Source organism: Eleginops maclovinus, chromosome 18 (genome assembly GCF_036324505.1).
Source record: "Eleginops maclovinus isolate JMC-PN-2008 ecotype Puerto Natales chromosome 18, JC_Emac_rtc_rv5, whole genome shotgun sequence".
NCBI classification, from domain to species: Eukaryota; Metazoa; Chordata; class Actinopteri; order Perciformes; family Eleginopidae; genus Eleginops; species Eleginops maclovinus.
In genome coordinates this window covers 28,548,491-28,566,618 of record NC_086366.1, presented here as the reverse complement: position 1 = coordinate 28,566,618, position 18,128 = coordinate 28,548,491, and the positions used below count along the sequence as shown (strand labels likewise).

Sequence of the window (18,128 nt, the reverse complement as noted above, 5' to 3'; positions counted from 1 at the left end):
CTCCATCTTCCTTTTAGCCTCCCAAACACCATCTCAACAACAGACCGGGCAGGGCTCAGCCTGTAATTGTGGGTAAGTTGTTCAGGGGTCAGTCTCCAAGTGTCTGAAAAAGGTTTCATGAGCCAACTTTGCATGGGATAGGCTGGGTCCCACATCTCAGCCAAAGATGTTCATTTGGTTTTGGCCTAGCAACACGCCATGACCTCCCACTGTTTTAGCACTCTAGCATCATGTACACTCCCTGGGAAGCCAACACACACATCCCAGAACATCCCTTTGCAATCAACAACAACCTGTAGAACAAAATAATGCCACCCTTTTCTGTTATAAAAGTCCTTGGGATATGTTTCTGGTGCTATAATAGGGATGTGGCTTCCATCTATTGCACCAACACACTGAGGTGCTCTCCAAAGGTTTTGGAAAAAAGTGGCCATTTCCACAAACTTCTCAGCATCAGGAAGTTTGATCTGGACCGGAGCCAGTATAGCCCTGGCTGCCCAGCAGAAATTGTGGACACAGTTGTAAATGGAGCTTGTTCCTCCTCAATCTGACGCTGTATCTCCTGCAGTTCTCCAAGTTTCCTCCTCTCATCGACCATGGCCGCCTGTTGTGGGGTGAGCTCCACCTGTTGGCTCCTGCGTGAGCTTCGGGAGCTTCCACTAGCATAAGTGGAGCTAGAAGAGAAGGCCGTCTTCGACCTTGGTGGTGGCTCACGCTTGTCGCTCTTGCCCCTGGATCTGCCAGGTCTCACATCTCTCAGGTGGATCGGAGCAGATGCTGGCTGTGTAGCTGGCTGTGGAGCGGGCAGTGGAGCGGGCAGTGGAGCGGGCTGAAGAGCTGCTGATTCAAGCTGGACATAGTCGTGGGTAACTTCATAGTCCTCTTCTTCTTCCTCCTCGACTGTCGTCTCTTCCTCCTCCACTCCTCGTTCCTCAGCGGCTGTGTTCTCTCTCAGCGTCTGATCAGGGTTTTCATGGTCATCCGCCTGGACATCAACAGCACCTGGGGGTGGAGGCGGCAGTACGGCTGCTTGGCTGTGACGAGGGAGGCTTTTGGGCTGGCTGGAGAGTTTCCCATCAGGATCCAGGAAGCCATAGCGGTCAGGTGGACGTCTCTCTCGTGTAGGTCTGGATACCGTCCCCTCACTTCTGGTTCCAGCTTGGGGGGCCTTCTCTGGCAACGTCAACTCTCTTGACTCCTTACCGTTGCCTGCCATGGTATCACTCACTCAGTATCCGGCTCGAAGGACCATTGAAGGAACTGTAGGGGTGATTTGGTTCGGGGAGAGTGAGTGTGGCGAGCAGACAGGGTCTCGGTCAGAAGACCCAAAGGGCAAGGATGCAATGAGGCAAGGAGAAGGCAGGGTTTAATGCAAGAACCAGTATTTATTTTCCCTTTTGGTCTTGATTATTTTGTGTGCTGCATGAGAAAACAAAGAAACAATACAACTACAATTAAATAACGAAGTGGTCAATCAAACAGAGAAACCAACATCATGTGCAAATACACAATTCAGAACTAAACAGCAAAGGCAACGAACAAGCAACAATCATGTGTGAATACGCAATCCACAACTAAACAGCAAAGTAACAAACAAGCAACAAAACAATTCCCACATGGCTCCTAGCACATGTCTGAGAACAAAGGGATCAGCAAAACTACCACAAAGGCATACAAATGAAACAATAAACAATGAATTGACCACTCACGTTAACTTGAAGACGCACACTTCAGGATATGTGGAGGAAACTCAGGACACAGGGTTAAATTGGTGTGCTGGCAGGGAGTGCAAAGGATGAACTAAAGGGTGAGCAGGCTATTTATCGTCTCCGCCCCTTAGCTGGCAGGTGGAGTGGGATTCAGTTTGGCAGATTCACCATATTAGAAAGATAACTGAAAAAAAAGGACGAAAATCCAGGGAGTCTTTTCACCTACTCCGAAAAGATGGCTGATGGTCAAGTATTCACTGCCAGTGGCCAGCTTCTAGAGGGCAATTGCAACCCATTTTCGAAGAGGTACACACAAACGGTAATTTGTGTTTCTTCTTCCTAAAACATCACAGACTTGGTCGCAGATGTAGTCGAAGGACTCCAGGTACACGTGGAAATTCTGCATGACTTGCTGAGGGGATAAGTCTGAAGCAACGCTGTCCCACCAGTGGCAAGATCTTGGTTGTGCCAAAAGAACATGCAATTTCTGCCTTTCTGCCAGCAACAACAAGAGCTGCAGAAAGTGGTGTTTCTTTTTAGTGGTCAGATGCAGTTTGTGGTTTAGATTTCAGTGTTATATCTACTGTCTGCAAGAAAGGTCACCTTTAAGATGGCAATTTAAGAGCTTTGCACCAAGTAATGCACACACACTCTTATCAATAGGGTGCTTTTGGAACACGTACACACACACACACACACACACACACACACACACACACACACACACACACACACACACACACACAGACAATACATCTATATATAAACCAGCCGTGAGCTCAACCAGTCACAGTTAGAGGACTTGATAGAAAGAGACAGCAACTGATTGTTCTCAACTCTCTCTGTGGTTAGTAGATCTGTCCTTGGTGTGTGAGTGTGTGTGTGTGTGTGTGTGTGTGTGTGTGTGTGTGTGTGTGTGTGTGTGTGTGTGTGTGTGTGTGTGTGTGTGTGTGTGTGTGTGTGTGTGTGTGTGTGTGTGTGTGTGTGTGGGTCATAGAGAGAGAGTAAAAGAGAATTAGAGCTATCACTAATCTGATATCAATGTTAAGGTAAGGAAGTGTGTTTGTTACACACAGAGAGAGAGAGAGAGAGAGAGAGAGAGAGAGAGAGAGAGAGAGAGAGAGAAGAGAGAGAGAGAGAGAGAGAGAAAGAGAGAGACAGGCTGAAGGACAAACTGAAAGAGATTAATTAAAGAAATGAAGGGAGACAAGAAGATAGTAGTGGTGGCACCATAAGGCTAAGAGTACACTAGGATTGACTGTCTGTGCGTGAGGTCAAGATTTTTTATTTGGGACTGATAGGCCACTCCTGAGTAGATGGGTTTAAAGTGACTGATACAGTGTAGGGTTGATGCAGGGGCATAGAGAGGATGAAGAGCGGAAAAAGGGCAAGAAGAAGGAAAATATGTTAGAAAGATGTGCATTAAGCTGAATTCGATGTAACAAAAGGAAAGAGGGATGAAGCAGGGAAGGAAGTGTCATCAGGAGGATGATGGACACAGAAAGGCAGGTTATCAAAGTTAGCATTAGCATTTTCACTGAAGGTCACCATCCAGTTAGAGAAAGGTGTTATTTTAAAAATAAGGGATTCCTCATTGACACATCTCTTTCTGTCACATTTACGTTTAAGTTAAAAGAACATTTAAAAGATACATTCACAATTTCACACAAACACCTTCACAGTGACACAGGAGAGGGAGTTTTGAAAATATTTTTCGTCTGCAATTCCTTTAATTGCAGCATAAACTGAGGTGTCAGACTGTTCGTTAAACAGAACGGTCCCACTGTCACTAGGAACCGTTCTGAATAGCGCAGTCGCTGTCAATGAACATCTGGAGCTGACACCTCTCACTATGCTATTCTCAACAATAACATGTCCCAACCAAACCCCCCCTTCTTAAGGATCAAAACTTTTAGGCAGATCCATCAGCTGTTGGTAGAGAATTTGTGTCTTTGTCGGGGCCTTTAGGTTTATAAAGAGAGAACACACTAATAAATACAAACATAAGCATAGAAGTATTCCTAGCGTCTGAACTCTGATTATTTTAACCTTTGCTCAATCCTCTGAAGTTTATGACGAGCTCTGCTCTGATTGGCTGGTTTACAAGGAGCAACCCATGGCTGCCTCAGAACCCACAAAAGTAAGTGAAGTTAGCAAAACTGTGAGAAATAGACCATTGAGGCTATTGGCATCCAACCTTACATGTTTAAGCCTTTATCGGAGGAGGAAACTGATGAATTTGAAGAACAGCCAGTTGGTAGGAGATTGGAGACCAACATTACGGAGTGGTTTCCAGTAGCTGGTGTATGCAAATGTTGGGGCTGGACTACCGTGTGTGGCGTCACACACAGGGATTGTTGTAACTTGCCCGTTTTACTGCTGTGATATGCATATTCATGATTTGCACGTGAAGGAGGAAACAATGGTGTTTGAGGTTCACGGTATGTCAGTTCAATGTACCGAACTCTCCTTATACAACTATGCCGAGGTAAATACAGTTTTCCATTCTATGACCCCTTTGAATCCACTTTCATTCTAGGAGACTTAATCTGTGGTGCCACTCCATTCGTCAGCAAGAAAACAGAACGTTTTCCTGACAGCAGTTTTGGGTTTTGAGAGAAGTGGCGGCAGGCTGTGCTTGTTAACGGTGCTCGGGATGTCAGGAGGAAAGCTGTGTGTGTGTCTGAAAAGCTCAGTGCCAGCTGTTCAATGAGCTGCACAGATGTGGATGCACAAACTTTTTCTGCAGGATTTCTGAACTATTGCTACACTGGAGCTTCACATCACAGAGGCATCAAAGTGTTAGGGTTAAGGGTCAGACGTAACATAATTGGAAAAAGACAACACAATCTGCTCTAACACAAATGTTTGCGACAGCATATAGTCTTTGTGCGTTAAAGTTCATTCTTTTTTTAGATTACAATGTCAGAATTGTGCATACTTTCAGACAAAGAGATGTGGAGTGTCTGAACCCAACGCAGTGTCAGTATACTGATGATTGTCAATGAAATGAAAAGAATAATTTAAGAAAGAGTTTTATTAAACTGCATTTTATCTAATGAGATTAAACGTTTGAAAAAAGTTGCAGTATCAGTGTACAGTAGGGGCTTTTGATTGTGCCAATTCCAACCCCCCTGTCAGCTACTAATGATAACTTAGGAAATAAAGTCTGTTCAAGGGAATCATTTTGTTTAGGAATTCATGTCTGATACTCAAATGTGGTTAGAGGATTCACTCTTCAACTGTATTACACCTGCCAAAGATGCCAAAAACACAAAGCTATTTGTGCTATTTTCAAGATTAAAAAAGCCCATTTTATTCCGCAGAACACTTAAGGCAGCATAGAGCATTTAAAGTAGCTTGGGGAATAAGTCCACAAAAAGGCAATTAAAGCAGCAAAGTGCAATAAAAGACAGACTGAGCAATTATGTCTGCACACTCTTGTGCACTCCTCCCAGGTTCCTATTTCGAGACAATCCATTATAAATTGGGCTAGTACATCTAATAGAGAGAAAGCTGTTATGTTTAAAGTATAAGTGCTGCTGACAACCATCAAATCCTGTCACTCTCATATTGTAGTGAAAGGAGCGTGTCAGAGTTGTGTCAGCGCAAAATCAAAACTCTTCGTTCTCCAAGTTAACTTCTGCTGATCACCTGAATAAGAGAGCAACTGGAGTAAAAGCATTGTCCACTGACCAATGAGAGGGACTATCTGTGAATCCCTCCTCAGTGGAGTCACAACAGGGAGGGGGGTACACACAGGATAACTCAGATAATGTCATTTATCTTCCCTTTTGAGAAACTATAGTAAATCGAATGCCTTCAACCTGGCTTTGCACATGTATGTACAACATCTATTTATTTACAAAAGCCATTTCAATGTGTTTGTGGTTGGTGTTCCAGCTGTCAATCAGCTGTGCTCAGCGTCTCCACTGCAGCCTGTGCGTGTCTTCCAGCAGCAGGAACTAAAGAAGTGAGTTGTGACATCAGCTGTTCATTTTAACAGTGAATTGTGTTATTGGTTTTGCAGCTTCCTGTGTTTTAACGAGCGACACATCAAACAACATCATAGGACTGAAGAGCTGCTCTGAACCCCAGCATATGTGCAAGTCAGACACAAACACAAACTATCAACCAGCTCAACAGCTTACATGGCGCTCTGACCAGAGAAATAAAGAGTTCATCTTCAGAGCAGATCTGTTACCCAATGACCAGCCTCTCACACTCTTAAACTCAGAGAAGTCCATGTAACCAAAGGGTGACATCACGATGACTGTGTTGACTGCTTTAGACTGTATGGTGTGTGGTGGTGGTGTGTGGTGGTGGTTGGCCTCCGCCAGGGCTGCACTTTGTCACCAATCCTATTTGTGATATTCATGGACAGGATTTCGAGGCGTAGTCGTAGGGGAGGGGGTCTGCAGCTCGGTGGGGTAAGGATTGCACCACTGCTTTTTGCAGATGATGTGGTCCTAATGGCTTCATCGGTCTGTGACCTTCAGCACTAACTGGATCGGTGCGCGGCCGAGTGTGAAGCGACTGGGATGAGGATCAGCACCTCCAAATCTGAGGCCATGGTTCTCAAACCGATGGTAGGGAATGAGGCCTTACCCCAAGTAAAGGTATCTCGGGGTCTTGTTCTCGAGTGAGGGAACAATGGAGCGTGAGATGGGCCGGAGAATCGGAGCAGCGGGAGCGGTACTGCAGTCGCTTTACCGCACCGTTGTGACTAAAAGAGAGATGAGCCAGAAGGCAAAGCTCTCTGTCTACCGGGCCATCTTCATTCCTACCCTCACCTATGGTCATGAAGATGGGTCATGATCGAAAGAAAGAGATCGCAGATACAAGCGGCCGAAATGGGATTTCTCCGCAGGGTGGCTGGCATCTCCCTTAGGGATAAGGTGAGAAGTTCAGTTCAGAGGGACTCGGAGTAGAACCGCTGCTCCTTCGCGTTGAAAGGAGCCAGTTGAGGTGGTTTGGGCACCTAGTGAGGATGCCACCTGGGCGCCTCCCTAGGGAGGTGTTCCAGGCACGTCCAGCTGGGACGAGACCGAGGGGTAGACCTAGGACCAGGTGGAGGGATTATATCTCTTCACTGGCCTGGGAGCGCCTTGGAATCCCCCAATCAGAGCTGGCTGATGTGGCCAGGGAAAGAGAAGTTTGGGGCTCTCTGCTGGAGCTGTTACCTCCGCGACCCTGACGGATAAGCGAGAGAAGATGAATGGATGGATGGACAGATGGTCTGTGGTATGAACAGGAGGAAGAAGAATCTGCAGCTTGTTCAGTTGAGTGTGTTAGGCTCAGCTGCCTGAGTCATTGATTCTGGATCAGACTGAGGTTTGTGCAAGTTGGATAGTCAGAAATATCAGCAGCATAACTGTGCTATGTTTTGCTAAACCTTCAAAGAGAGCGATAGATATGTGTAACATGTTCTTGCACATTTAACACTTTGAATTTGTTCAGAGATCATGATCAGGTTCTGGCAGACGCCACTGAAAAGAGGTGAACTTTCTTACTCTTGCTTTAAAAGTCTGACTGATGACAGCCTTGTGCTCAAGTGAGAAAATGAAAATGTTTTTTCTGGAAGAAAGAAGATGCCTGCTTCATCACAGAGGGGGGACTCTGCACTGCTGTCATGCTGTTATCTGACTAAGATGTTTTCTCCCTCCTGACCAGAAAGCACTTCAGCGTGAGGCAGGAAACCTTCACTACATTTTCACTCTTTATTCGCTGACTCGCACAATTAACTGTAGATACATATTTAGGATATTAACATTTATAAAATGTGTTCATTTGAAATTAAATCAACACTTATGCTTGAGTACTAACTGCACTTAAAATCATTTGTGAAAATGAGGCAGGCAGATGGTAAGAGGAGGATTAACCGTTTTAAATGTAGCTGATGAAATTTGTCAGTCCTCATCAGCCCTAGTGCTCGCAGCACTAAATTCCCAGGTTCAGCAGCTAGTAGTAGCTTTGATCCAGCAGGCTGTTTCAGCTTCTCTTCCTGCCTCACTGCCAACGGTTCCAGTACCTGCAGTGTCAGTCCCGCTATGCTGGAGATGCTGAGGGCTGCAATCCATTTCTCACAAACTGTTCTATCCTGTTGGCTCTGCAGCCCAACAGCTCTGCTTCTGGGGGGGGCTAAGGTTGCTTTCACAATAAATCATCTAACTGGTAGAGCCCAACTGTGGGGACAGCTGAATGGGAATGACAGACACCACTTAAACTTTTTTTTTCTGCAAAGCTACGCAAGGTAATTATGGGCCCTGATACCACTGGAGGACTTATGAATCTGATACAGGGAAACAAAACTGTGGCACAACGCGACACGATGTGACGCCTTTCTCGCTGTTCATCGACCCATCTAAGGGATTCATCTGAAGCCACCAGCATCACAACAGAGCCGCAGCCAAGGGCTGCAACAATTAATTGATAAAATCGATTAAACTCTATTATACAAAAAGTTGGCTGCAAATTTTGTTATCAATTAGTTTGGTCTATGTTGTTACTGGCTGTTTTGCGGAGCTGCTCAGTTTGTGATAACATTTTTTACATTATTATTATTATTATTATTATTATTATTATTATTATTATTATTATTATTATTATTATTTATGTTTATGTATAGAAGCTCAGGAACATTCAATCAAATATTCTGTAGGAAGACAGAGAGAGGGGGTTGGTGATTGTGAGAGTGTGAGTTTATGTGTGTGTGAGGTTTCAAGGTTTCAAGGTTTTATTTGTCATATGCACAGCAGATACAGCGTATATGTTGGCAATGAAAATCTTATGTCGCGTGCTCCTCCAACAACTCAACATACATGGTGCAAAAGATAAATAAAATAGTGAAAAAGAGAGAAGAAGGTGTAACTGCAGAAATTATCTACAGCTAGCTCTATTGTTGTATATACTGTATGTTGTAACAAAGCCTGTTAACACTTGTTTGTGATTCACAACTTTATATTTGTATAATTTCGTATTATTTATAACGGCTCAGGTCCATTCAAGCAATTTAAAACAATACCTTTTTTGTGCAAAACAGACACATCTTTATTTCCATGTTGTATTGCCTTACAGTTTGATTGATTTGATCAAGCAAGATAAAGTGACATGTTTTGTTCAAAAAAAGTTTCTATAGCCTACATTTGGGTTGTTTTCTTGTGTTTATGATGTCAATTTGGAAATGCATTTTTCTGAATAAAATAATGGAAACATATTTTTTGGCGAGTTTTTTTTCTGATTAATCGATTACTCGTATAAATGAATTTATTATCAAAATAGTTGTAGCCCTAGTTCCAAGCCCATGCAGGTGGGACGCACCATACTCACACCAGAGGAGCAAGAGCATTGACACCAGAGGAACCTCTGCCTCTACTGTGGTCAGGGTGGTTTAGATTTTTCTGATAATGAATGCATACTTGAAATGACTTGAAATAACTTTTGTATTTGTGTTGCTTTAATCTCTGGTGTTGGGCTCTCTGATGGGTGATATCTCTTTGTAGTTTTCTGAACCTGCTGATTTTGAATCCATGGGTTACATTTTTCTTTCAGGTGTGTGTGTGTGTGTGTGTGTGTGTGTGTGTGTGTGTGTGTGTGTGTGTGTGTGTGTGTGTGTGTGTGTGTGTGTGTGTGTGTGTGTGTGTGTGTGTGTGTGTGTGTGAGATCCTGCTGCTTACATCAAAGGAGCAGCAGACTGATCCTCTCTACATGACACTAATGCCTGCCTTCCTTCTGCCCTCTGCTGACTCCTCATCTCCTCTCCTGACTTCCTCTCAGCTTCACTGCACCTCATTTAGGACAACATCTCATTTTTATTTATTTGGGTTCCTTTATGCTGCCCTGCCTCTCATGATCTTTTCTTCTTTTATGTTTCCCCCTTGTTTTTCTGCGTCTTTGTCTTCATGTCAGAGAATAGGTTGAGGCTTGACAAGTGGTGCATGAATCTGAGTGCACAGCAGGAACATATTCTATTTTCAAATTAAGAACAGCTCAGAAGTAGAGTTTTTCACAGTTAGTCAAAGTGGATATAGAACGACGGTAGTGGAGTTCAAAGTTTAAAAAAAAAAAGTTCAAAGGTTTCATTTGTCATATCCACAGCAGATATGTTGGCAATGAACATCTTATATCCCAGGCGCCTCCAACAACTCAACAAACATAGTGCAAATAAGATAAATAAAATAATGCAAAAATTAGACAAGAATAAAATGTGTAATATATAGATACAGTATGTTTACTATAAACAGATGTGAGTAGACATTCACAGACCTCAGGAGTTCTGGTGGTCTTGGTCCGGATGCTGCGGTACCGTCTGCCAGACGGCAGCAGACAGAACAGACTGTAGCTGGGGTGATGGGGGTCCTTTAATATCCTACCGGCCTTCCTCCTACACTGCTGGGTGTAGAGGTCCTCCATGGATGGCAGCTCCGTCCTGGTGATGTGCTGAGCAGTTTTCACCACCCTCTGTAGAGTCTTACGGTTGAGGGCGGTGCAACTGCCATACCAGGCGGTGATGCGGTCAGGATACTCTCGATGGTGCACCTGTAGAAGTTGCAGAGTATCCTGGAGTCCATGTTGAACTTCCGCAGCCTGCAGAGGAAGAAGAGCCGCTGTCGAGCCATCTTGGATATGACCCTGGTGTGATGTGTCCATGTCAGGTCCTCACTGATGTTTACCCCGAGGAACCTGAAGCTGCTGACTCTCTCCACAGGAGTCCCGTCGATGGTGATGGGTGCGTGTGCCTCTCTCTGCCTCTTCCTGTAGTCCACAATCAGCTCCTTTGTTTTGCTGACATTGAGATGGAGGTTGTTGTCCTGGCACCAAGATGTCAGGGCTCTGACCTCCTCTCTGTACGCCGTCACATCGCCGTCTGTGATCAGGCCGATGATGGTCGTGTCGTCAGCAAACTTGATGATGGTGTTGGAGCTGTGTGTGGCCACGCAGTCGTGCGTGAACAGGGAGTAGAGGAGAGGGCTGAGCACACAACCCTGAGGGGCTCCGGTGTTGAGGGTCAAGGTGGAGAATATGATGTTCCCCATCCGCACTGCCTGGGAAGCTGCCCATTAGGAAGCTCATGATCCAGTCACAGAGGGCGCTGTTGAGCCCAAGGTCCCTGAGCTTAATGATGAGCTTGGAGGGCACAATGGTGTTGAATGCTGAACTGTAGTCAGGAAACAGCATTCTCACATAAGTGTTCCTCTGGTCCAGGTGGTCGAGGGCAGTGTGGAGGGTGAGGGAGATGACCTCATCGGTGGACCTGTTTGCCCTGTAGGCAAACTGCAGGGGGTCCAGTGAGTCAGGGAGGGAGGAGGTGATAAAAGTTTTGACTAACTGCTCAAAGCACTTCATGATGAAGGAGGTGAGTGCAACTGGGCGGTAGTCATTGAAGCAGATGGGTTTTGTCTTTTTGGGGACAGGGACAATGATGGACTCTTTAAAACATGTGGGGACTACAGACTGGAGCAGTGACCTATTGAAAATGTCTGTGAACACATCTGCCAGCTGAACTGCACACACCTTGAGAGCACGGCCAGGGAAGCCATCAGGTCCAGGAGCCCTGTGTGTGTTGATCCTTTTCAGAGATCTACACACATCTGCTCGGGTTAAAACCAGTGAGCAGGGATCCTGGGCCTTTTGTGCCTCCACAGCCGGGGGCCTCTCAAAGCGTGCATAAAATGTGTTCAGTTCATCTGGGAGAGATGCAGACACTTCCTCAGCACCACTCCTTGTCCTTTTGTAGTCTGTTATTGTTTTTAGTCCAGACCACATATTTCTGGCGTTGGAGCCCTTGTAGTTCGACTCCACCTTGTCCCTGTATTGTCTTTTCGCACTGCTAATAGCTCTCCGGAGTGCATACCTGGAATTCCTGTACTCATCCAAATCACCGCCGCTGTGTGCGATGGCCCGTGCTTTAAGTTCAGCTCGGACCTCGCCGTTTATCCAGGGCTTCTCAGTTGGGAATGTCTGTACAGTAATCCACGGCACGATGTCATCGATGCATTTGCCGATGTAGTAAATGACCGCGTCAGTGTGTGTGTTTATGTCGTCCTCCTCAAACACACACCACTCCGTGATGCCAAAGCAGTGGCGGAGAGCAGAGTCAGACTGCTCCGACCAACGATGCACTGTCCTCGTCACAGGTCGGTCCCTCTTCAGTCTCTGCCGGTAAACTGGGAGCAGAAGAACAGATATGTGGTCAGACTTGCCGAAGGGAGGGCAGGGGAGGGCTTTATATCCATGCCGGAGAGGAGTGTAAACATGGTCCAGTGTATTTCCACCGCACGGGGGGCAGCTGATGTGCCGATAGTACTTCGGCAGGACTTTCTTCATGTTGGTCAAACAACGTTGTACCCTTGTCTGTGTTTAAGCATTGACGTGCTTCAGTTTAATACCATGACTTTTGTTACGGTATAATACTATTAAATTATATAACCCCTTTGTTTTAATGATTTCAGGGGTTTTTTAACACACGGCAAAAACACCCTCAATGGAAACACAATTAATATTTGATGACTGCAGACTGAGAGACTTCAGACTTAAAAAAGTCCCAAGAACAGTACTTGACTTTGCCTCAGGAAAATACTTTTAGGAATACCTGCAATCAACTTTCACACACAAGCCCACAAACACACACATGACTACACATCAGGCACAAAGGCTCAAACACATCAGCAGTAAATTGTTGTTGATTCACTTTATAACTGAGTCACTTTGAGTCACAGTCCCTCCAGGATCTATGTGATTGGCTGGGAAATGTCAGTGTGTGTGTGTGTGTGTGTGTGTGTGTGTGTGTGTGTGTGTGTGTGTGTGTGTGTGTGTGTGTGTGTGTGTGTGTGTGTGTGTGTGTGTGTTTGTCTACGAGTTCCCAAAGCACCCTAATAGGTCTTGATAAGAGTCAATCAGAACCGAGAGAGCGAAAATAAAGACAGATTGTCTTCATCGTGGCCCTAGGCAAAAGTCACTGAAAAGAGTGAAAGGGTGAGCGACAAACATATATAATAGGGGAGAGAAAGATCAAGAGGGAAAGAAAGGGAAAGAATGAAACAGTTAGGGGGGTAAATACAGATCACTTAAACTCTCAAGAGGAAATGATGAGTGTCCATATCAAGGAGAGCTGACACACACACACACACACACACACACACACACACACACACACAGGATATCTGAATACTCATCATCAGATTGCTACGGACAGTTGGAGGACTGTGAGCTGCAAACATGTTCATTAATAACCCGACTGTATCAAGGCGGTTCTCACATGTGACAGAATTAGATGTTGATCAGTTCATTCATTTCACATTATTTCCCCAGGCCGCATTTCAGAGTGATAAAGAGATGAAGTATTATGATACATTTTTTACTCTGACCCCATCTGCATTCAAATACTCATGTTTGTTCTGTTGAGCCGATGGTCACGAACCGTCATAGAGTAGAAATAAAGATTGACAGGTAGACGTTGCCTTCTGGCTCAGCTCTCTCTTCATCACAACTGTGTGCTAAAGCGGCTGCAATACCGCTCCCACTGCTCCGATTCTCCGGCCCATCTCACACTCCATTGTCCCTTCACTTAAGACCAAGACCATGAACCATGGCCTCATATTATAAGGTGTGGATCCACCCCCTCAGTCTACCCTACTTCTGTACTGCCCCAAACTCCCGTGCAATTGAAGTTCATGTATTGTTTGTGACTGCTGTAAACTGTAAGTGAGAGACATGTCAACCATGAGAGTTCTTAAGCAGCCTGAACCTTCAGCATTTCTGATCTCATCCATCCCTAGGCCTTTGCCACTGTGGATTTGTTTACCTTCAGTTACCTTCTCCAGGGAGTTTAGTGTTCATCCCCTATAATCCTCCAGCTCTGTCTCTACCATAGAGGGTGGATGTGTTTGATTTGGGAGTTCGCCAAAGTGTTCCTTCCACTGCTCATCACCCGATCAGTTGAGGTCAGCAGTGTCCCATTGTAACTACATATTGCTTGGATGACTCCTTGCTTCCTTCTCCAAAGATGTTGGACGACGTTCCAGAACCAAAAGTCTTTGTCCATGGCTTCTTAAACTCCTCCAACACCTGCTGCCTCGGGTGAGGCTGCTGTCCTTTGGGCCTGTCAATACCTTGCAACTGCTTCCCGGGTTCCCTGGGATAACAGATCCCGGAATGCATTCTTCATTCAGACAGTTTTCCACACGTTATAACACGTGTTTGAGGGTAACCACTCCTTGAGGCACCTAAGACCTTTGTATTGCTGTTATTATTATTTTGGTACATGTGCACTGCTTATTGGCTTATAATTCCCTGTTGACTCCTGTTTTAGTTGTCTGTGTAGTGACCTTAAGTCACAGCAGGATCAATACACAATCTTCCTATCTTTCAAAGTAAGCAAATAATTTGTCATCAAAGTTATTAGATTTTAAGAGGGAATCCATGCCTCGACTCATGTGACACCTTTTCTTCTAATCTTCTTCAGCCCGAATCCACCTGGTCCTGTTCAGCCAGGCTTTGAACAAGAACTACATGTCAAATTTAAAGTGGACACATTGTTCTCATTTTCAGGTACTCTGGATTCAGCTTCAAACTCTCAGAAACGCTCAGATAATCAAGACTTACAGTACACATTACAAAGCAACGTACAGCTGCTGTAGTACGAAATGTTGCATGAAATATAGTGTTATACAATGTGGTAGTAAAGGACTCAGAATGGGATCATTATGGTAATCAATGTTAAGTGCATATTGTGTGTGAACTAGGTTAAAAGCAATGCCTCACAAACTGTGGCATTAAGAGTGTCAAGGTAAAACTAAAGCCTAAAGGACACCTTTAGTAGAATCAGGTAAACTATTATTATTTTCTGAGGTGAATGGGTTATGAAGTAACAATAAGGAAATGGACAAAAATAAGTACTCCCCTCACATGTGTTAACAAAGGAACAAGGTAAAGTTTCGGTTAATGCAGAGCAGGGATGCAGCCATGGACACGTGTACATAAATGTGTACAGAAACGTATGTGACAAAAGGGTTACAACAAAGAATCAGGGCAGTGGTTTATCATCCTTCACCAAGGCCAACCAATAAGGAACAAGAAGGCTTTAGCTATAACAGTGCTAGTATAACGTTTGTTTAGCAGTATGATCCCGGTCTCTGCTCGGACTTTGTTTTGAGTTTTTAATGAAATAAAGGTATTGAAATAAAGTTATTGTGCATCAAACTCTGTCTGCTTCCAGTGACTCCTTCTGAACCTGTTAGAATGTCCTTTTATAAAAGTGTTGAGGAGGAGGTTTGGGTCTTCAACTGGCCTACGTTTTTGGGTCATGCACTGCAATTGTCTATTGGCTCTCTGTGAGAAATGTAATATTTCCTCTTCCTCTTAAAAACTATAGAACTGTTATTTTGAAAGGGGTTGTCTAGAGAAAGTCGAGGGTTTACAGAGAATCAATTACAGAAAATCGGAAAAGTTGAGAGAGCTGGGAGACATTCTTCTGGAGCTTAGAGCCCCCAAGGCAGATGGATTTCTACCTGGTCTGAACTACCTAGACACATCTCGTCGCATCACTCCAAATGACCAAAAGCTGCCATATTCTCTACATGACAAATGGGTCTCTCTAGCGTCATGTTACAAAGAAACTCACATAGCATCGTAGACACCATTCTTCATCTTTGCAAAGCATGTTTGTGACCAGGCCAAGATACTCAATGATCCCAGCTTTGCCCAGCTCACAGGTGGTCAGAGTATTAGCAAGACTGAGAGGCCTTTCAAACCCAACATGAGAACGCCCAGTCTCTGTAAGGAGGACAGAGGTCTCAGCAGACTTTGATGGTAGCTATGACAGCTCATTAGAACAAAGAGCTGTCAACCCAGACAAGCAATGTCCATGCCACCACAAACCACACCCTCTCAGGATACGCGTAGTTTCAGGGAAAAATCTCTGGATGGGAGAAAAGCCTGTGTTAAAGATTCAAACATAAGTTTTAGGTGTTGTGCATCAACCAGCTACCAAGCCAAAGACTGACAAAAAGGTTCAGTGCAGCACTACATTCAGGGCCGGCTCAACAGGGGCCTCCGTAACCTCAAGATATCAAGATGGGGAGCAAAACAAATCTCTTCCTTTCGCTTTCACGTCAAAATGCACTGTCTTCTGTGGGACTGCATTCGAGCCAAGATCATGCACCAAAATCTGTCTAGTCAGAGTGTATCCAGCAGGCCAGAGAGAGAGAGCTGTCAAAACATATGTTGTCCTAGATGAGCAAAGCAATAAGTCTCTTTGAAGTTAATGACAGCAATGCATCCTACACCATGAAGACATGTTTAGGAGTCTTTGAAACATCAGGGCGGCGACCAAACAATTACATCATGGAGTCATTGAATGGCATTCCAGTTGCCACTCTGATCAAACGTGATATGCTCCCAGATGACAAGTCTGACGTTCCCACTACCAAGATCGCAAAGCACTACACTAATTTCAAACGGATGGAGGACAAGATCCCTGCTGCAGACGTCCTCATACTGCTTGGCCGAGACATACCACAGGCAAATAAGGTTCGGGAGTTGTGCAATGGACCCCACAACACCCCCTATGCACAACGTCTTGACCTGGGTTGGGTGATCATAGGAGAGGTCTGTCTTGGAAAATCCCACAAACCAGACTGCGTCAATGTCTAAAGGACAAACGTACTAAGTGATGGCTGTACATCTCCTTTTGACCCTTGCACTAACAGTCTGCACATCTAGGAAAAAGTGGACAATCAAACTCTTCACTGCCATTTTCCAAGAGCTACAGAGCTGAACAATCTGTTTGATAAAATGGACAACCTTGGAAAGGAGTTTTCCAGCGTACACCACATGAAGGTGGCCATGTCTGTAACAAACAATATATTCCTGGAAATAATGAACAGAGAAGTCTTCATGGATGACTCAAATAGTTGGGTAAAGGTGCTGCTTTACCTTTCAGAGAACAAAGATGCAAACTCTCCAACAACAGAGTCACAAGCATCCGAAAGTCAATATATCCTAAACAGTGGAATAAAGAGAGTTTGGTACATTGAACTGACATACCGTGAACCATGAACATCATTGTTTCCTCCTTCACGTGCAAATCATGAATATGCATATCACAGCGGTAAAACGGGCAAATTACAACAATCCCTGTGTGTTACGTCACACACGGTAGTCCAGCCCCAACATTTGCATACACCAGCTACTGGAAACACTAACACTAACACTAACCACTCCGTAATGTTGCTCTCCAATCTCCTACCAACTGGCTGTTCTTCAAATTCATCGGTTTCCTCCTTCGATAAAGGCTCAAACATGTACGGTCGGATGCCAATAGCCTCCATGGTTCATCTCTCACAGTTTCACGAACTTCACTTACTTCTGTGGGCTCTGAGGCAGCCATAGATTGCTCCTTGTAAACCAGCGAATCAGAGCAGAGCTCACCATAATTATTTTAATGAGCCCCCAAATAAGGCAATTCAGCTTGTTTCATAGGACCAAATCATAGGGTTGTAAATGGGCCTGTAAAACTGCATCTGGACATGTGTTGGATCAACCAAAGTTATATACCTTCTTTGTAGACATCAGAGAACAATTTAAAATACCAGATAGATGCATTCTATGGTACCTTTAATGTATAAGCAGAACAGCATTGATTTGGTGGGAGAAAAAACTGCTCTTCATCTACCACTTCCTGAAGAAGGCATCTGATATCTAAAAATGTCCCTCCATCATTGTGATCATCCGACTCATGCTCAGTTGCACGAAACTCACGGAAAATTGCTTCCATTGTCTGTCACTGTGGATCTCACTTTGTTTTGTATCTGGTACTCAGCATGGATTTCATTTATTTTTGCTGCCACTGCATCATTGGTGTGTCGACCCTTGAGGTGTGCACATGCCAATGCTGCTGACTTTCTGTCAAGAGTGTCTTTGTCACGGCATGACAGTGAGATGTCATGCCGAAGAAACTCTCTTTATGTGCTGACCAAATGTCAGCTGTTATGCAAACACTGTCCACTTTATCTAGCTTAGAGGTTAGCGATTCCTTCATTGCAGCAAATTCTATCAATGCGCTGCTTCAGTTTTCCTGCACATGACTCTCTTCCCTCGCCTGATTCCCTCAATCAATTTTTGGAATGACGGTTTCTCCACTTTTGAAAAGCCTTGAACGTCATCAACCACAAAGTTGGAATCATTCTGTTTACACTTTGCTTGGATACACCGAGCCCCGTTTCTATCCTGGCTTGCTGTACAAGAGCTCTCTAGTTCATCAGCGTCTTCCTTCATGACTGATGTTTTGTCTTGAGTCAATAGAGTCCTTGGATGTTTTCTCTAACAAAAATAAGAGATAGTTGTATTTAAGAGAAACCACATCATTTTATACTATAATTAACAATCACAATGTTTTTGTTAAAAAATACCAATATCCAA

The 18,128-nt window shown here is 44.5% G+C and overlaps 1 protein-coding gene across 1 annotated transcript; it reads right to left on the bottom strand.

Moving 5' to 3' along the window:
• Window positions 1-379: 379 nt before the first annotated feature.
• On the bottom strand, window positions 380-1,774 carry LOC134879874 (titin-like). The gene is made up of 2 exons (XM_063906429.1): window positions 1,710-1,774; window positions 380-1,419 (listed from the first exon to the last, which is right to left on the bottom strand). The coding sequence occupies exon 2, from the start codon at window positions 1,214-1,216 to the stop codon at window positions 380-382; it is 837 nt and encodes a 278-aa protein (XP_063762499.1). The 5' UTR covers window positions 1,217-1,419; window positions 1,710-1,774.
• Between the last annotated feature and the right edge of the window lie 16,354 nt (window positions 1,775-18,128).

What these genes read in the sequence shown, in the direction of transcription:
- LOC134879874 (XM_063906429.1), bottom strand. Translation starts at nt 1,216, where the DNA reads ATGGCAGGCAACGGTAAGGAGTCAAGAGAGTTGACGTTGCCAGAGAAG.